The sequence below is a fragment of the Talpa occidentalis genome, unplaced genomic scaffold (assembly GCF_014898055.3).
Source record: "Talpa occidentalis isolate TD23 unplaced genomic scaffold, MPIMG_talOcc4v2.1 talOcc4.12, whole genome shotgun sequence".
NCBI classification, from domain to species: domain Eukaryota; kingdom Metazoa; phylum Chordata; class Mammalia; order Eulipotyphla; family Talpidae; genus Talpa; species Talpa occidentalis.
In genome coordinates, this window is record NW_023601212.1 from 101,411,656 (window position 1) to 101,431,496 (window position 19,841).

The following is a 19,841-nucleotide window of genomic DNA, read 5'->3' on the forward strand; positions in this document are numbered from 1 at the left end:
CGCTGCAAATAGTCCTTTGTTTACATGCAGTTCCCTGCTCCGCGGAAGGAGGCCGGGCGCGCTGGGCTCCACCAGCTGTTTCCCGCCTTGAGACAGACTCGGATCAGCTGCGAACACACACTCGCGCGCACACACGCGCACACGCGCCGGGGAGGCCGGCCGGAGAGACCTCCCCCCGCCCCCCCGCCCGCCCTCGCCGCCGCCAGCATCTGGGACCGGCCGAGCTGCTCCTCCGCCCGGGCTGCGCGGACTCCATCTCCCCGGCGGACCGCGGACGGCGCGCGGAGGAGGGGCGGCGCCATGGAGTATTTCATGGTGCCCACGCAGAAGGTGCCCTCTTTGCAACATTTCAGGAAAACAGAGAAAGAAGTGATAGGAGGGCTCTGTAGGTGTGTACCGCTCCCCCCCCCTCCCCGGCCGCCCGGCGGGCGCGCGGGAGCGCAGCGTGGCCCGCCCCGGCCCCGCGCCTTTCTTCGCCCCCGGGGCGGCCGCGGCCCCGCGCGCCGCCGCGCGCCCCCGGGGCCCCCCTCCCCCGGCGCGCGGGGGCCCCGAGCGGCGCCGAGCGGCCCCGGCCACTTTTGTCCCCTGCAGGCGGGCGAGCCGCGACGTTTGTAAATTGCAAACAGACCCACGTGGTTCTGCAGCAGCCCCGGCCATGCTGGGCGCCGCGCTCCCCCGCCCGCGCGCCCTCCCCCGGCCCGCGGCGGCCTCCCCCCCGCGCCCGCCGGGCGCCCCCCGCGGGGCCGGGGCCGGGGCGGGGGCCGGGGCGCGCGTGGGGCGGGCGCGGGGCCCCACGGCGAGCGCGCCGCGGCGGGGCGGGGGCGGGGGCGGGCGGCGCGCGCGGGGGGCGCGCGGCGGGCCGGGCGCGCGCGGGGTGCGGGGTGGGCGGGCCGCGGGGCGCGGCGCGGCCGGGGGGCGCCGCGGACCCGGGCGCGCCGGCCGCCGCCCGCCGCCCGCGCCCGGCGTGTTTACTAGCGCGGCCTGGACGTGACTCTGCAGCCCTCTTGGAGTAGGCGGGCCCCGCGCCGCCTCGCGGGAGCTGTAGTTCCCCGCGCCCCGCCGGGCGGCATTGTGGGACTTGTAGGCGCGCGGGCCACGCGCTCCCCGCACAAAGCTCGGGCCCCGCGGGCGGCGCGGGCGAGGCCCCGGGGCTCGGGGGGCGGGGGCGCGGGGGCCGCCCCTCCCCGCACGAGGCCGCGGGCGCGGGGTCTCCTCTGCAGACGCGCCCTCGCGCGCCGCCCCAGCCCCGAACCCAGGGCATCCGGCCGCCCGGCCCCGCGGGTGGGTGGTCCGAGGGGCGCAGCGCCCGTCGGGGGCCCCTGCCCACGTCGGGCCCGGGCGGCTGCAGAGCAGCCTTGAGCCGGCAGGTCGGGGTTCGCGCACACCTGCGCCGCCGCTCGGCCCGGACTCCGGTCGCGGGGGGAAGGGCCTGGGTGGCGCCACCTTGAGCACGAACCCCCCCCCCCCCCCCCCCGTGCTGGGTGGGCGCCCCCGCGATCGCCAAGTGTGGGACCTACGGTCTCTTTTCTGCGGGGCTGCTGTGGGAGCGAAATGGCTCCCTAGGGCTGGGGCCACGTGCTCCGCAGCCCGGGGCTGGCGGGGCGGGGACTGGGGAGGAGGAGCCCCTGGCGTGTGGTCCGGGGTGGACACCCGGCTGCAGACACCGGGCTGGAGAAAGGTTGAAGGTTGTGCCGCGCTTATCCATCCCGCCCCAGGGCCGGCTCCCCACAAGTTCAGGGGCAGTACCTCGAGCGGGATGGCCTCCCGCCCGCAGGGCTGCCCTGCGTGTGTACGGGCCCTTCCAGAAGTGACCCTGGAGGACCCGGAGCGGTGCTTACAGAAAAGTCTGAAACTCTTGTATGTGCTGGGGATTCGCCATGCTCCTTTCTGCTTTCTTTCTTTTTCCCTTTTTTTAAAGATTTATTTATTCATATATACAAGAGCTGGGGTACTGGTCAGACGCGCAGGAGGGTGAGCGGATTCGCCAGAGCCAGAGCGGGGAGCAGAACAGGCAGACAGACGAAGTGCACTGCTGAGGGGAGCAGCGGGGGGACAGGAGAGGTCTGCGCGCCATGTGGGAATCTCACCAGCGGTCCAGGATCGAACCTGCGCCAGCTTCACAGGGCTGCGCTCAACCGCCTGCACCACCAGGGGAGGCCCAGTGCTCCTTTTTTCTGTCTGAATTGTCAGTCAGCCTCTCCGTGGCTCGCTGCGGGGCGTGAGGACCCAGGCTTGGGAAGGGAGTAGCGACAGCACATGTCAGCTGGGCCTTGACCCGGATCCCAGGGCTCTGCCTTCACCTGGAGCTGCTGGTGCTCAGAGGAGGCCGGGCGTGGGCCACCCGGCGCCGCTGCTGCAGGTGCCGGAGAGGACATTCCCTGCCCTGACCCCGGCAGACACCATGCAGGGGGCCTCTGGCCGCCAGGCCTGGGCCTTGCTGCATCCTCTGGGATTTGAACCACACTGTCCCTGTCCCCAGCCTTCCTCGGGAGGAGATGGTGCCCCAGCATCCAAGCACTGAAGGTGGCGGGACTACTCTCCTGGGTTAGGCATGGAGATGTCCCCTGCCTGCCCCATGGCCGAACCTGTGTCCTGAGTGGGACCTGGGCCTCGGGGAGGTGTGGAGGGTTGAGGGTGTGGGGTGGGCGGGTCCCGGCCACTGGGCTTGCTTCACAGGCTGGGGGCCTTATTAGCACGGCGAGCAGGGCTCTGACCGCTCCGCCCCCCAGGTCCACCAGAGGGGCCTGGTACCGCACAGCTGTGACCTGTGGCCTGTGGCTTTCAGCCTCTGGACAGTGCGGCCCTGTGAGGACTGACTGTGTGGACGGGCCGTGCCTGGCAGCCCTGGATGTGCCACTCAGACTCTCAGAAGCAGCTGCTGGGTGGTCTCCCTGAGTTTATCTGCTTCTAGGGGGCTGGGGGAGAAGGAGCGACCAGGGGCTTTGGAGTGGCCTGGGGTCTCTGATCCCGCCCCAGAACCTGCTCTGTGCTGGGACTGTGGAGACCACAGCAACCAGAACCGACCCCTGGCCGGAGAGCTCTGTCTCCTGGTGGTAGAGGCTTAGCGCCCCAGGGACACCCTTGGGTGCTCCTGGGTAACCGCTGGGAAAACAGGCTGTTCTTGGTCCTTCTCACCATTCCTCCGCCGTCTCTTTTAAACTTCACCGTGGTTCTGTGATCCAGCACCCCCCTCTTTACAGATGGGGACACTGAGGCCTCGAGAGATGGAAGGACGAAATGGCTAAGCGTGGGGTTCCACAGCTAGACAGTGGCGGGTTCCACAGCTAGACAGTGACTGCAGGGTTCCTCTGAGCCACTGGAGGCTTGTGGGGGTGTGTTTCTGACCCGACCAGCCCGAATATGGTGTGTTCCGGGGTTGAGGTGGGCGCAGGGATGGCAGCAGGGCCCGGGCTGCTCCAGTGCCTGCTGCAGAGAGAAGTCGGGGACGCAGCCTCCCACGTGGGCTTCCCTCCCTGACTGTGAGCATGTTGAGTGAGGGGTGTGGGGGTGACTTGGAGGTGGTGTGAAATGAGCTCTCTCTGGCCGGTTTGATGCCGGGGTGGGCAGAGGTCAGGGCCTGGACTTGAAGCGTGTGCTCCTTGCGCCCAGCCTCTGACTGGGGTGCCGCGAATTCCCAGGGGGCTCTCTGGGGCTCTGCTCTTGGCACCGACGCTTGTGCCCACACTGTTCCCTGGCCACTTGCTGCCCAGGTCCCTGCCTTATTCCGGAAGCGGGCAGCCCCTGGGCAGCCCCAGGAGCCGGCAGGGGTGCTTCTGCACGCGCCCCGTCTGTGCTGGGGGGCTCGGGAGGGAGAGAAGCAAGAGACAGTGGCCGTGGCGGCGGCCGTGGACTCCGCAGTTCCTGTAAACGTGCTGCAGCTGAGAAAGGGCTGTCAGAGGCTTCCAGGCCTCTGCAGGAAACCCCACTTTCTCAGCATAGTGTCACCTGGAAATTCCAATTAGCCAGCCCTTGTCTGTGGGGGCCCCTGGTTGGCCAGCTCGCCCCCAATCAGAGCGCCTGGTTAGCTGTGATTCCACCAATCAGCAGCCCTGGGGAGGCAGGACCCCGCCATCAGCGCGGGGTCGGCCCTCAGCCTCGTGAGGAGCTGTCAGGGCGCTTCCAGGAATGTTGAGGTGGGTGGGTGGAGCCCGGGACCCACGAGGAGCGGGCTCGGGGCGGGGGGCCGCGAGGTCGCCCCTGACCGCTGCACGAGGCGCCCAGCAGCGGCTCCCGCCCCGGACGCTGGGCCGATGGGCGGCGGCGCAGGGCCACTGGGGCCAGCAGGGGTCTGCTGGGCAGGAGCAGCCGGCCCAGGCCCCTGTTCTGCCCGGGTCCCGGGACCTGGCCCTTCTGGGGCCTCCGGGCCGGGGCTTTTGGGGTTCTGTGGTCTCCTCTGTCTCCCTAATTTGGGGGCACTCAGAAGAACGGAGAGTTTAGGGTTCCATGACCAGAGGAGCTGCCTAGTGAGACCCAGGTGGACTCTGGCGGGGCGCGGGGCCCTCGGCTGTGGGCCCTGGGAGGAGCGTGGCGGCGTCTGTCATGGTGTGGCCTCGGCAGGGCACCTAACTTCTGACTCCCGGGCCCTTTGTCAGGAGGGCCTGGGGCTCTGCCTCCTGGGGCCAGACCCAAGGCTGGGGGTGCCGTGGGCTGTGTGTGAGACGGTCAGTGGGGGTGCCGCGGCACGTGGGTAGGGGAGCCCCTGCTGCCCCCCGGTCTGGCGGCCCGTCACGTCCCCCTCCCAGGACCCTGGGTTCCTCTTGGTGGCCCGAGGACGAGGCTGGCATTCCGTGAGGGGGACAGGAAGAGTTCTGTGCGTGAAAATCCAAGCGGACCCCAGGGCGGTGGCCACTGCGCTCCTCTTCCCGCAGGCGACTGCGCCCTCTCTGGCGGGCGTCGGCTCTGAGCGGGCCGGGATCATGGTCAGCCCCAGCCGTCCTCTTCCTCCCGGGAGGACGGGGCAGTCCAGTGAGGAAGTCCCAGCAAAGCCGTCCTCAGCTCCATGGTGATGGACTCAGGGTGGTGCTCCCCGATGCTCGGCCTCCAGGGGCTCCGGACCCCAGCGGCACTCAGAGTGGCCCAGTGGCTCATGGGTGGACGTGGTCCCTTCTGAGCCCACACCGTCCTGGTCAGCTCTAGTCTTTTGGCATCTGCAGGCTGTGTGTGAGACGCCCAGCCAGGGACCGGGGGTGGGAGGGTGTGTCCCCGGGTCTCTGCTGAGGCCACGGGGATGCTCCGGACCTGTCTCAGTCAGCTGGAGACATCCCGTCCATGTCTCCCCGCCTCTCGCTCCAGAGACTTGAATCCACAGGCCACAGAGGGACTGGAGGGCACTGCCAGGCCCGGGGCCTGGCCTTGGTTGTAATCCCCACCCTGCAAAGGGTCCTGACCTGCGTCCCCTCCAGCCCACCATGCCTGGTGCCACTGCAGGGGCGGGCCTGGCAGTAGCGAGGCGCCTGGGGCCCAGAAGTGGGAGAGCCCGGTGCTCGCTGTCTCACCCGAAGACTGTGTTCCCACCTGGTCCCTAAATCCCATCTGTAAAGTGGGGTTCTTGGTTTCCTTTCCAGTGTAGACATCCTAAATCCCTGGAGGTACCTGCGCCTGGGGGAGGAACCACTCCCAGCCCACCACCCTCTCTGTTGGGGAGGAGGCTGAGGCCCAGGAATGGGGAAGGCTCCTGGGGAGCCGAGGCGGACAGATGGGGCAGGTGGGGGCCAGGAGAGGCCTGCGTGTCTCCAGCTGTTGCAGATGTGGTCCTCCATTTCTGTGCAGATGCCTTTCCTCCTGGTGATGGCATGGGCCCTGGGCACCTCTCAGATCCCTGGCTCCCCCATCGATGGAAGCAGGGGTGTGAGCCCAGGCCTTAGCCAGGTCACCCCAGGAGGGCCCCTTAGGAAGAAGCCAGGACTGTGGCTTTGGGTGGGGCCAGTGGCCTCTTCTGGAAGCCCAGCATCTGGAAGCCATCAGGCCAGGGCGGGGGGAGTTGCAGGAGAGGGCTGGGAAGGGGGGCATGCTTCCTTCAGGCCACACACAGGCCCACCCCGGGGAGCAGTGGCATTGGGCCTGCAGACCCTGAGGCTGCCTCTGCCGCCTGCCAGTGCCTCTCGGCTTGCAGCCTCGCCCCCTCCCCGACCGCCTTCTCTCTTACCAGCCTCTGCTCCTGCAAGATGCAGTCACGTGTGCTGTGGTGACCTGGCCCACTGCCTGCTGGCACAGGGTGGTCGGCCTCTCAGGGTGGGCGGGCTTGGCGCGGGGGCTTGGCATCCCCTTCCTGGAGTGAAGGGGACCTGTCTGGTCTGTGGTCTTAGTGCAGGTGGCTGGGCCGGGCTGTGACATGGCTGTGCCACCCAGGAGGTGTCCCAGGAGCAGGTGTCTGATTGTCATCTGGGCCCCACCTGGACCTGCTAGCCAGAGACGGGGGCCTGGTTTTGACACCCAGCTGCACTGGATTGCTGCGTGCCCCCTCCCGAGCTACCCGGGGTGGGGGTATCACATAGCTGGCATCTTTTGCCCCAGAGGGCTGCAAGTGACACTCAGGGCCTTCTGGTGATGAACTGTAAAGACAGGGGCCCTTTGGGCGCAGGGCACGAGGACACCAAGCCTGAGCATGCCCCTGTCCTCCCCCGACAGTCTTGCCAACATTCCACTGACCCCTGAGACGCAGCGAGACCAGGAGCGGCGGATTCGGCGGGAGATTGCCAACAGCAACGAGCGGAGGCGCATGCAGAGCATCAACGCTGGATTCCAGTCCCTCAAGACCCTCATCCCCCACACAGACGGAGAGAAGCTCAGCAAGGTGGGTGAGGGCTGGGAGGGCTTCCTGGAGGAGGTGGTGGCCACGAGCAGGGAGAAGGAAGTGGCCCCTGACGCATCCTTCCCGCCCTCAGGCAGCCATTCTTCAGCAGACGGCAGAATACATTTTCTCCCTGGAGCAGGAGAAGACCAGGCTCCTGCAGCAGAACACACAGCTCAAGCGCTTCATCCAGGTACCCAGCTAGGCCCCCGCCCTCCGTGCCTGGCCCTCCTGGCAGGTCTGGGTCCACCCTGGCCCAGCTCTCACGTGTGGCTGCCGTTCCCATCTTCCCTGCTGGCCTGCCTACTTCAGGCACCTGCCTTCCCACCTAGACCTCAGTTTAGCCATCTGAGTGGGCTCTGGAGGGGCCATGGTGATTGTTCTGGGAAGCAGGTCCACTGGGCGTTTGGCTGTCCATCGGACTTGGGGAACAGGTCCATAGCGCCGGGGCGCCTGGCTTTGACAGCTTTGGGGTCCACAGCGACGGAGCCCCGGCTTCCCAGTCGGGGTTGTGGTATATCCGGGGGTGTCAGGGCACACTCACCAACACCCTGGGGGTTTTCAGGAGTTGAGTGGCTCATCCCCCAAGCGGCGGCGGGCGGAGGACAAGGACGAGGGCATTGGCTCCCCGGACATCTGGGAGGACGAGAAGGCGGAGGACCTCCGGCGGGAGATGATCGAGCTGCGGCAGCAGCTGGACAAGGAGCGCTCGGTGCGCATGATGCTGGAGGAGCAGGTGAGGGCGGCGCGCGCGTGCGCTCGTGACCACCTTGTCTTCCTTTCCTCCATCGCTGCTGCTGTCGTTTGTGGCACCTGTTTGCAGGAGTGCTGCTCTGTGTCAGGCCTCGGAGTGAGGGGTCCAGTGGGGGGCAGCCAGACAGATCTCTGCCCTCAGGGCTTTTGTCTGTTAGGGGTGGGGGAGTTCAGTCCAGGGGACTCTCTGAAAATGGAGCTGCCGTCGGGCCCCCTCCCATTTCTCCAGGGAAATGACTTGGGCGTGTGCCAAGAGTTAAGGGCGAGTGCCACAGTTAAGCAGAGAGGGGAGAAGGCGCTCCAGGGAGCGGGCCCAGCTCGGGCAAAGGCGTGGTGGCCGGAGGGCGGGTGGAAGTGCTGTAGGAGGGAGGCCCCGGCGGGACCAGATGAGTCACGGCAGGTCTGCCGGGCTGTGGGGAGGACTTTGGTCGCCACCCCAGGGTGGCAGGCTCCTGCTTGGGTGGGTGCAGGGGCGAGGCCTGCTGTTTGAAGGTCAGAGCTGCCCTGCCCAGGATGGGGTGGTGTGGGGTGGGGTGGGGTGGGGTGAGGTGGGGTCGGGGCCCGGCCTGCCCTGAGCCACGTCTGTGCCCCAGGTGCGCTCGCTGGAGGCCCACATGTACCCGGAGAAGCTCAAGGTGATCGCGCAGCAGGTGCAGCTGCAGCAGCAGCAGGAGCAAGTGCGGCTGCTGCACCAGGAAAAACTGGAGCGAGAACAGCAGCACCTGCGGACCCAGGTGAGCACCCAGGTGAGCAGGAGGCCCTGCAGGACCTTTAGGCCTGGCATGCCTCCCTTGGGTCCAACAGGGCACTGGGCGGGGCGAGGTGGTTTTGGAGACCATGCCCTGCCCTCTGAGGAGGAAAGGGGCAGCTCCCAGAACCTTCAGAGAGAGACTGGGCCTCTGTCTTGCAGCTCCTGCCCCCTCCCGCCCCACCCACCACCCCACGGTGATCGTGCCAGCGCCACCTCCCCCTCCCTCCCATCACATCAATGTCGTCACTATGGGCCCCGCCTCGGTCATCAACTCTGTTTCCACGTCCCGGCAAAATCTGGACACCATCGTGCAGGTACCTGGGCTGCATGTGGGAAGATTCTCTGGCTTTTCTGGGGTTGGTCTAGAACTTTCTCTCACCTCGGTCCCCCAGGACCTGGGATGGGGGTGAAGGTGGTTGTGGCCAGGAGGGTGAGGAAGAGGAAGAGAGCAGATTGTTAGCTCTGTGGGTCAGACCTGGGATCGCTGCTGCGCTCAGACCCTCTCGGGGACCCCATGACATCACAGAGAAACAACCAAGCCAGAAAAGGCCAAATGGGGAAAAAACACCCCGTCAATCCCCCAGAATTTGAGTTGTACACAAATTTAACAAATAGAGTAATAAAATTAATAGTAAAGACCTCCACTCCATATGGGAGTGGACGGACTGGTATCCAGAAATGGATGACAGACACAGTGACCTCCGGTGGCCACCCAGCAGGGTGTCACTGCCCCTCCGGGGGGCTGCTCAGCTCAGCAGAAGCCTCCAGAGTGGGTTTCCTCCAGACTGGCAGGCACCTAGTGCTTTGCCAGGCTGGGCTTTCTGGGATGTATGTTTGCGGTGCGGGCACGGTGGCTCCGCGGGCCTCATCCTCACGGCAGCCTGTCCCCCAGGCGATCCAGCACATCGAGGGCAACCAGGACCGGCAGGAGCAGGAGGAGGAGCAGCGAAGAGCCGTCATCGTGAAGCCGGTGCGCAGCTGCCCCGAGGCCCACGCCTCGGACACAGCCTCCGACTCGGAGGCCTCGGACAGCGACGCCATGGACCAGAGCCGGGAGGAGCTGGCGGGGAGCGGGGGGCTTCCCTGACCACCCCCAGCCCTCCTCTCCCTTCTGGGGGCTGGAGGGGGCCGGGGCAGCACCAGGGAGAAACGCGGGTGAATGAGTGAGGAATTTTTACAAAATGACGTCGACATTTGGGTCTCTTTTATGACCTCTTTTTCAATACTGTAAATCGACCTTTGACGGATGCCCCTGACGAGGCCCGGGGCGCTGGGGTGGCACAGAGTGCGCAGGGCACCGGACACCTGGGGCTGGGCCTTGGACCCTGGACTGGGGGGAGCCGACACAGAGGTGCCTGGCTTCTCTCTGCCAAAAATCATTATTTTCATTGAGACGTGTTTTTAAGAACAGGGAGAGTTCAAACAAAACCCCGAGGTCATTCCGCCACCCCAAGTCAGCCCTGTGACCTGCAGTTTTAACTCCTCCCCTCTTTTGGGTTTCTTCCTTTCTCCTGCAAGCACTTACATGGGTTGAGGGTCTGGCTGGGTGGGGGCTCTCTGGGGGTCCAGGGATCTCCGTTGCTTCTCGGTTGGGGTTTGCTGCTGCCCATCTCCCCTCCCCGCCCGGTGTCAGCGCCAGGGCCTGCCAGGATCCACCCCCGCCCGGCCCCCAACTCGCCCTCCAGGTTTCCCAACTTCGACCCCAAAAACTGTCTTTGTCTCTCTTTTGTTTTGTTGTTGGTTGTTTTTTTTTTTCTGGTTTTGGTTTTGTTACTTTGGTTTTTTTTTACGATTTTGAGGTCTTTGTGTTCAAGGAGATGCTATTATATTTTGTTAAGAAAGTGGGGGAAAAAACCAAGAGGCCACTGTGCCTTTATAAAGAAACAAAATAAAGTTTGTACTTTGTTTTTTAGATTCCATGTGTCCTGGGCGTGTGCTGTCCTGAGGTGCTGGGAGGGCTTCCTGGGCTGGAGGAGGGGGTGTTATTTGTGCCCACCAAAGGGGACTGGATGTGGGTTCGCGGTGACTCTCCCAATCTGTGTGGTATTGCGGTGAGGAATCGGGGTCTCCAGATTCCCTGGGATTAGTTGGTGTTCTGCAAAGATGGGCAATGGTGTTGGAGGTTGTGGGGGGTGGGGGGGTTCTATGTTCTCGGGCCAGGGGACTGCGGTGGGTGGCAGGAGTGAATGGCCCAGTCACAGGTTCTGTTCCTGGAAAGGACACAGGATGGGCTTTGCCACTTCCTTGGCTGGGCAACCTCCCTGGACCGCAGTCCCCTCCCTCATGTTGGCTGAAGTTCTGGTAGTGCTGGCGGTCAGTTTACTGTGGGCAAGCCCCTTGACCTCAGAGCCTGTTCCCTTTGGTGAGAGCTGGGAATAATAACAGACAAGTGCCCCACATCTGGGATGGGGACGTCCTTCGAGTCCTGCAACCCCCACGACCCAGGCTGCCCTGCAGGTCCTCCAGGCCTGCTTTTCCTTGTGCTCACACACAGGTCGGAACTGAATAGCTGATTCACATCCTTACAAGGGCTGTCTCTGGACATGAACTTGGACATTCTAAAGGTGAAAGCTATATCCACATAATCAACCACTTTATTTTAAAATTTGTTTATGCATACAAGAACTGGGGTACAGGGGCCTCCTTGGTGGTGCAAGGGGTTAAGATGCAACCTATGAAGCTATCCACAGCCACTGCAGCATGAGTTCGATCCCTGGCCGGGGAGATGCCCACATGGTGCAGCAGACCTCTCCTGATTTGCCCGCTGCTCCCCTCAGCAGTGTGTTTCAGTCAATCTGCCTGTTCTGCTCCCCACTCTGTCTCTGGTGAATCCTCTCACCTCCCACACCTCTGGCATATACCCTAATTCTTGTAAGCACACACTATGAAGCAATCTGCTGCCTCTGTAGCGCGAGTTTGATCCCCGGCCGGCCAGGGCACAACCCACATGGCGCAGCAGACCTCTCCTGACTTGCCTGCTGCTCCCCTCAACAGTGTACTTGGGTCAATCTGTTCTGTTCCCCACTGTTTCTGGTGAATCCTCTCATTCCCAGTCTCTGGCCTGTACCCCAGCTCTTGTATGCATAAATAAATAAATCTTAAAAGAGAACTGGGGTACAGGCCAGAGGTATGGGGGGTGAGAGGATTCTCCAAAGACAGTGGGGAACAGAACAGGCAGACTGGCTGAAATACACCGCTGAGGGGAGCAGCGAGCGAGTCAGGAGAGGTCTGCTGGGCCTTATAGGTCACCTCTGTGGCTGGGGAGGTGCTGCAGTGGCTGCAAATTCCTTCACAGTGCTGCATCTTAACTCCTTGCACCACCAGGGATGTCCAATCAACCATTTTATTATTTTATTTTATTTTTTTAATTTTTTTTTTTAAGAGGCATGTATTTTATTCATTTATTTGTTTGTTTGTTTATACAAGCACTGGGTACAGTCAGAAGCGCGGGAGGGCGAGAGAATTCACCAGAGCCAGAGCGGGGAGCAGAACAGGCAGACGGACCGAAGCACACTGCCGAGGGCAGCAGCGGGCGGCAGGAGAGGTCTGCGTGCCATGTGGGACCCTCCTCCTGTGGCCGGGGAGCAGCCGGGGATCGAACCAGCACTGCAGAGGCCGCGGGCAGCTTCGCAACCCAGATCTCAACCGCTGCGCCACCGGGGAGGCCCCCAATCAACCATTTTAAAAGGAACAATTCAGTGGCATTTAGTACATTCACGGTGTGCAGCAGTCATCTCTGTCGAGTTCCACAGCCTTTCCGTGCCCTCCCCCACGCCCCTTACCCATCACTCAGCCTCTGTTCTCCCCGCTCCTTGCCCTCCTCACTCCTTGGCAATCACAATCTGCTTTCTGTTTCTGTATTTTATTTATTTATTTAAAGATTTATTAATCTGTGCATACAAGACCTGGGGTACAGGCCAGAGGTGTGGGGGGGTGAGAGGATCCACCAGAGACAGAGTGGGGAACAGAACAGGCAGAATGACTGAAATACACTGCTGAGGGGAGCAGCGGGGAGACAGGAGAGGTCTGCTGTGCCCTGTGGGCATCTCCCTGGCCGGGGATCCAACTTGTGCTGCAGTGGCTGCAGATAGCTTCATAGGTTGCGTCCTAACCCCTTGCGCCACCAGGGAAGCCCTGTTTCCGTATTTTATTTTACTTTTTTTAAAGACTTATTTATTTTTATACAAGAACCGGGGTATAGGCCAGAAGCACGGGAGGGTGAGAGAATTCACCAGAGACAAAGCAGGGAGCAGAGCAGGCAGAAGGACCGAAGTACACTGTTGAGGGGAGCAGCAGGCGAGACAGGAGAGGTCTGCGGCGCCTGCGGGTTCCTCCCTGGCCAGCCGGGATCGAACCCACGCTGCAGAGGCTGCGGACAGCTTCACAGTGTGGCGCTCAACCGCCTGCGGCACCAGGGAGGCCCAGTGTTTCCGTGTTTTAAAAGATGAAAGCATAATTGCTATCGGTGAGATTCCGGCTTCAGATGCTGTTTGCAGCGTTCAGTCCCCTCATCAGTCAGCCCGAGCCCCTTGGAGGTCGGTCCACATCCAGCCCCTGACCCTACACTCCTGCCTTTTCCAAAATGTCACAGACATGGAATAAGATCTTTAGCTCTTTGAGCCAGCCTTGTCTCGCTTAGCATTGTAACTAGTTTTCTCCTTTTCAGCAAATATATGCGCCTCTGAGAGGGAGGTCTGGGCCAGGCCCTGGCAGGGACAGGCCTTCCCAAGGTCAGCGGGGCGACCCCTCCAGTCCAAGAGCCAGGAGCGCCCAGGCCCCGTGCAGCTCCCGAGAGTGTCCATAGAGGGCGCTGCGGGCCCAGAGACCACGGGGGCTCCGCCCCCTCGCGATCCCCCGGGGCAGCTCAGTTCCTATAGGCCAGAGGCCGTGCTTGGGGCGGGGCCAGGAGACGGTCCCTCCCGACTTGCGGCGGCGCCCCGCCGCGGTGGGCGGTCTCAGCAGCCGGCGGCGGAAGTCAGGGGCGCGGTCGCGGCCCCGCCCCTTCCCGGACTTGCCCCGCCTCGCCCCGTGGGTGCGCATGCTCCTTGGCGCCTCAGGCCGTCTGGCGCGCGCTTCCGCCAGCACACTCTTCTGGCCCCGCCCCCGCGCCCCTCACGCACGCCCCGCACACCGACGCGGCCACCGTGCGGCTCCCGCGCGCCCCCCGCGCGGCGGCGCTCGCCGACAGGTTGCCGCCGGCTGCCGCCCGTCGCCGCCCGCTGGGGCGGCGTGCGGGTGCGGCGGGGGTGGGCCCGCGCCTTGGCGGAAGTCGCGACTAGGGTGGCCTGGAGGCCGCGGGGAGGAGGGACGGTGACCCGGCCTTGACCTCTGATGTCAACCCGGTGCCCTGGTCGTCGTCGAGGGCGAGGAGCCCGGAAGCCGCGTGCAGCTGGCCTGGCGGCACCCCGCGGGGTCACCGGGGTTCACGGCCAGTGGCCACGGCTGCGCGCGGTCGCCGGGGTCCAGGGTCAGGGGCCAGGACCGAGGGATGATGGTCCAGGGCCGGTGGCCGTGGCTCCGCGGGGGCACCGGGGGCAGGGTCAGCGGCCACCAGTGGGCCTGCGTGGTGGCCAGAATGACCTCGGGCAGTGCGGACACTGGCGCGGCGGGAGGGACCGGAGAGGAGGGGAGGGAGAGGACTTCCCCTTGCCCCAAGCTTGCGCACACGCTGCAGGGAGGAGCTGGACAGATGGGAACAGCCATTTCCTTCCGACGTTTTCACGGATGTTCTGTGGGAGGCCCCTGGGAGCAGGGCGCCTGCCCGCAGTGTTTAGCTCTGAATTGTCGTGAGTGTAACGGGCCTGTGCAGCCATTTAAATGCTTGTGGAGAAGCACAGGGAGGTCAGCGCCTTTCACCAGCAATAGGAGAAAAGAGTTGCTCTGCGTCCTTGTCAGCACTTGGTCGTGTCGGACTTTCACGGTCCCTTTTTCTGTGCCCTCCTGGCAGGTGTGCAGTGGCGTCATCAGTGGTTTTCATTTCTATTGCTGCGATTATTTCTACTTCAGACCTCATCCAGTTCTTTTTGTCTGGCTTCTTGGGCTCAACGTAACTTCTCTGAGATTAATGCATGTTTCTGTGTGTCCACATTGGGTTTATTTTTTTTTTAATATTTATTTTTAAAAAAGATTTATTTATTTATACAAGAACCAGGCTATAGGCCAGAGGTGCAGGAGGGTGTGAGAGAATTCACCAAACACAGAGTGGGGAACAGAACAGGCAGACTGACAAAATACAGTGCTGAGGGGAGCAGTGGGCGAGACAGGAGAGGTCTACTGTGCCCTGTGGGTTCCTCCCTGGCTGTCCGGGAATTGAACCCGCGCTGCAGAGGCTGCCGACACTTCACAGGGCGGCACTCAACCTGCTGCGCCACCACGGAGGCCCCTAAGATTTAATTTTATGTATGCATACAGTAACGGGTGTAGGTCAGAGGTGCAGTGGTGAGAGGACTCACCAGAGACAGCATGGGGAGCAGAACAGGCAGATCCACTGAAATCCACTGCTGAGGGGAGCAGCGGGGAGACAGGAGAGGTCTGCTGTGCCCTGTGGGTCAGCTCCTTGGCCAGGGATCAAACTCAGGCTGCAGTGGCTGGAGATAGCTTGATAGCTCTGAGACTTTAACCCCTGGGCCACCAGGGAGGCCCAGTGTGTTCATTTTTATCATCATGGAGATTCCATTATTTGAAGGAATAGAGGTTTGCTGATCCATCCAACGGTTGATAGCTTTTAGATTGCTTCCCACTGAGAGCCATTATGACACGTGTTGGTGGCCTCTGTCCCTTCCCAGATTGTGTCTCCAACGTGTGCGATGGTGAAGTGGCAGCTGAGTGGCCCATGCCTTTGACCTTTGCTGGTTGTTCTTTCCGGGGCTGCTGGGCATTCTTGATGTTTTGACGCCACTCATTTTAAGAGTCTCATCAGGGATAAACCTCATGGGAAATGTCTCTGGGGTGTTATCCAGGGTGGTCACATTACACTGTGTCTTCTTTATGAAGAGCCTCAGGGGACATTCTTGTCGTGTCTCAGTAGCAGAAATAATCTCACTTCTGAGCAGTGGGTTTGTTCTTATTTTAAGGACACTGAGTTGGGCAAGCGATCAGGGCATCAAGTGCAGCACGTATACATATGGTGTCACCGACTTTCATGTCCCCCTGAGTTCCCCAGCCTGCGCTGCTTTGCTACAGCAGCCCCAGGCCCTTGCTTTCTTGCTCTGTTTTGAGGGGGCTTGAGAGCCATCTTGATGCTTTTCTGGGCAGGTCATAAGAAATAAGTGCCCATGTGCCCTGGCTTGGGCATCTTGGCAGCAGAGCAGCTCTGTGAGATGTTTAAAGGGCCATCTAGCAAAGTGGGGGACTTCCTGTGACCTTGGCCTCCTTAGCAGCTGGTTAACTGGCCTTGCCCCAGGATGCAAAGCACACGCAAATCCTCTGGCTGCCTCTGGAGCCGCCTCTGGAGCCGAGGGCCGGCCTGTCCTGAGCATCAGGTTTTGTTGGCCATGGCTCTGCCTGTCCCCACTGGGCTGGTCCTACTGTCTCTTCTGTCTCCAGCTGCCTCTCAGTGCCCCCTCAATGTAAGCTCTCAAGTTCTGCTTGCCCGCCCCGGTCCTCCAAGTCCTGGGCCGCTGGTGGGGTTGCTGTTCCCTCTGCCTGCCTCGCCCTCTTCTCTTGCCCCGCTGAGTTGCAGGTTTCCTCTGTTGATTGACAAGAACGCGTGCTGAGCGAGAGAAGGGGGTAGGACTGGGGGCTGCAGGGCAGGAGCGGCTCTAATCCTGCAGCTGTAGAAACCCTTTCTCCCCCACTACACCCCCACTGTTGAAAAAGGAGCTAAGAGTGACAGCTGCAAAGTTTCCTGAATTAGGGGGCCTGAGTCAAAGGTTTCCCCTGGGGCGAGGCCAGCCTTGGTGGCTGGACAGCATCAGGGTTAAGTGAAGGGAAGAACAGGAGGGTAAGTGGAGAATTTGCGAGTGTTGCTCACCCAGCAGAGGTGGGCTTGCCGACCCTTGTCTCACATGGCCTCTTACCCAGAGGGACATAAAGAGCGCTTTGGAAGTTCAGTGGCTGAGGAGTGGGGACGACCTCCTGTCCCCTTGTAGGGAGAAGGCAGTGTCAGTGGCTGGGCAGGCACTGGACAGGCAGTGGGGGCTGCTTGTTTGATGTCGCGTTGGCAACACCACACTGACAAATGGGAGTCGTGAGCAGACTGCAGTGAGGGGTGCTGCTGAACAAGCAAGATCCTGGCCTTTTTATTGATAATAATACAGCATCAGTTACGTGGGGTAGGAGGACGAGGAGAAGAAGATGGGGGACACCAAAGAATGTTTGTTGCCTAGGGCTTCAGGGGGCCATGCATCTGCTGACCAGGTAATTTTTTTTTTTTCTGAAGATTTATTTATTTATGCATACAAGAACTGGGGTACAGGCCAGAGGTGTGGGAGGGTGAGAGGACTCACCAGAGACAGAGTGGGGAACAGAACAGGCAGATTGACTGAAGTACACTGCCGAGGGGAGCAGCGGGCGAGACAGGAGAGGTCTGCTGTGCCATGTGGGTTGCTCCCTGGCCAGCTGGGGATCGAACTCATGCTGCAGAGGCTGCGTATTGCCTCATTGGTTGTGTCTTAACCCCTTGTGCCACCAGGGAGGCCCAGACCAGATAGTTCTTATCTGCTTGACAACCAAGCATTGGAATTGAAACCAGACCCCAGACCCCCGGCCATGGTTCTAATCTTATCAACAAGGCATTTATTTCATCAGTCAGCTTCTGGGGTCCCTTGTCATACATCCGTCCTTGGCCCCCGGGCGTTCCCAGTCACTCCTTGTGATGCGCCCTTCCCAGGGGAATTGAGATTTCTGCTCTTGGTTGATTTGAAAGGCGCCTTGTAAGGTTTGGCTCTGACTGACTGACTGGGCAGTTCTGGCCTTGTGTAGGAACACAGAACCGCAGGTAACAAAGAATGGTGGCCGAACACGCCGCTTAAGTCTAGCAGATCCACAGTTTGAGATCAGAGGAGAGGGCTCTCTGTTCCCCGGGGGGCTGGGGGTCACATCCCTGGCTTGTGGCAGAGACAGGGTCCTTGTGGAGTCTGCTAAGGCAGAACGAGGTCCTTGGGGAGGGCCCTCAGCCAGCAGGATTGGTGTGCAGGTAAGAGAGACAGGTGGGACAGAAAGAACAGTGACAGAGAGAGAGAGAGAGAGAGAGAGAGAGGCAGGGGGGGCCACGTGAAGATGTGGTGAGGAAGTGTCCACCTACCTGCGGATTGAGGCGAGGCCCCTGGTGTCCTGTGGTGGCCGCCCTGGCTGGCAAACCAGCATGTCATTGGCTGGCCCCGACTGCCGCTCCCAGCACCGTTCCCAAGCTTCTCCGGCACTGTGCTGGGGCTCACTCTCCTGACTGAGGGCCGTCCTGTCGGGTGAGTAGAGCACGTGCAGCTCACCTGTTCATCTGCAGATGGGCACTGGGTGCCTCCTGCCCTTGTCTGTCGTGAGCACTGTGCTGAGGATGCGGGTGGGTGTGCCATGTCTGAGTCCAGGCAGCGTGTCTCCAGTCCAGGGCAGTAGCCCTCAGTCAGCCCTGGGCCTTGCCCTGCCCACCTGGGCAGCTGCCTGTGCTGTCTCTGATCTTCACATGGGCCATTTCCAGGTGAAAGTCTGAGCAGAATCCTTCCTCCTCGGGGATCTCACTCTGAAGGCCTTCTACTGATTGGACAAGACCCACCCACTATGAGGGGGATCTACTTAACTCAAGTCCACTGACTTACATGTTTATCACACCTCTGAAATAACCTGCACAGCAACAGCTGAGGTTTGACCAAACAGCTGGACACTAGAGATGGCCCATCTGACACATAAAATGAACACTCACTAAGAGTCTGAGATCAGGTCTTGAAAATTAATCATTGCAACTTGTAACTTGTCAGTTTTTTTTTTTAAAGATTTATTTTATTTATTTATGCATACAAGAACTGGGACGTAGACCAGAGGTGTGGTGGTGAGAGGGTTCACGAGAGACAGAGTGGGGAGCAGAACAGGCAGATTGACTGAAATACACTGCTGAGGGGGCAGCAGGGAGATAGGAGAGGTCTGCTGCGCCATGTGGGTCCCTCCCTGGCTGGGGGTCGAACTTGTGCTGCAGGGGCCATAGATAGCTTCATTGTGCTGAGACTTAACCTCCTGGGCCACCAAGGAGGCCCACTTGTCAGTTCCTGTCAAACTGAAATTAGATTCATTGTCTCCCCAATTAAAACCCAAGAACACTTGGGCTTCCCCTGGTGGCGCAGGTGGTTGAGCCGCTCACTGTGAAGCTGTCTGCAGCAACTGCAGCACCAGTTAGATCCCAGCCCTCCGGCGAGGGTCCAACATGGGACGGCAGACCTCTCCTGTCACACCAGCTGCTCCCCTCAGCTGTGTATTTCATCAGTCTGCCTGTTCTGTTGCCCACTCTGTCTCTGGTGAATCCTCTCACCCTCCCACACATCTGGCCTGTACCCCAGTTCTTGTGTAAAATAAATCAATAAATCTTTTTTTTTAAAGATTTATTTATTTATGCATATAAGAGCTGGGGTACAGGTCAGAGATGCGGGGGTGAGAGGATTCACCAGAGGGGAACAGACAGTGGGGAACAGAACAGGCAGACTGACCGGAGTACACTGCTGAGGGGAGCAGCGAGAGAGCCAGGAGAGGTCTGCTGCGCCATCTGGGTTGCTCCCCAGTGGGCTGGGGATTGAACTCGTGCTGCAGAGGCTGCAGATTGCTCCATAGTGCGGTGCCCAACTCCTTGCGCCACCAGGGAGGCCCAAATATTTAAAAAAAAAACCAAAACCCAAGAACACTTAAAAAAAATTGAGTCTGATAAAATTTGTATGGAAATGCAAGGGGGCTAGAAAGATCAACAGTTTGAAAAAGGTCAAGTTGGAGAACTCACACTACAGGCTCTCCCAACTTCTAGGAGGTCTTTTGGCGTGGCATTGGCAAAGAGGGAGGCACACTAGGCCTCCTCGGTAGTGCAGTGGGTTGAGCGCAGTGCTGTGAAGCTGTCCGCAGCCTCTGCAGCATGCGTTCGATTCACTGCCAGCTTTGGAGATACCCACAATGGTGGCAGACCTTTCCTGTCTTGCCCGCTGCTCCCCTCAGCAGTGTACTTTGGTCAATCTGCCTGTTCTGTTCCCCACTCTGTCTCTGGTGAATCCTCTCACCCTTCCGCACCTCTGGCCTATACCCTGATTCTTGGATAAAATAAATAAATCTTAAAAAAAAAAAAGCAGAGCAGTGGGGTAGACTATCTAGAAATAGTTTCACATGTGGAGGTCAATTGATTTAAAAAAAAAAAAAAAAAGCGCACCAGCAGGTCAGTGGAGAAAGGGCAGCCCTTGAGCGGACCGTGCTGGAACAACTGGATCTCCAGATGTAACAATCTAAACTTTGGCCCCTGTCTTGCAATATATTAAAAAATATCCCCCAAAAATATAAATGTGAAAGTTCATATTACTGCATTTCTAGAAGGAAACAGGAAAAAACTTTGTGATCATGGTTTAGGCAGAATTCTTAGATATAACA

General features: G+C 60.8%; 1 protein-coding gene across 1 annotated transcript; it reads left to right on the forward strand.

Moving 5' to 3' along the window:
• Nucleotides 1–215: 215 nt before the first annotated feature.
• TFAP4 (transcription factor AP-4) lies at nucleotides 216–10,201 on the forward strand. Its single transcript, XM_037507696.2, is given in 8 exon segments — nucleotides 216–389; nucleotides 6,628–6,793; nucleotides 6,885–6,983; nucleotides 7,356–7,526; nucleotides 8,137–8,277; nucleotides 8,454–8,466; nucleotides 8,469–8,608; nucleotides 9,187–10,201. Coding segments are annotated over 8 exon segments (1,014 nt in total). The 5' UTR covers nucleotides 216–300; the 3' UTR covers nucleotides 9,382–10,201.
• Nucleotides 10,202–19,841: the final 9,640 nt, after the last annotated feature.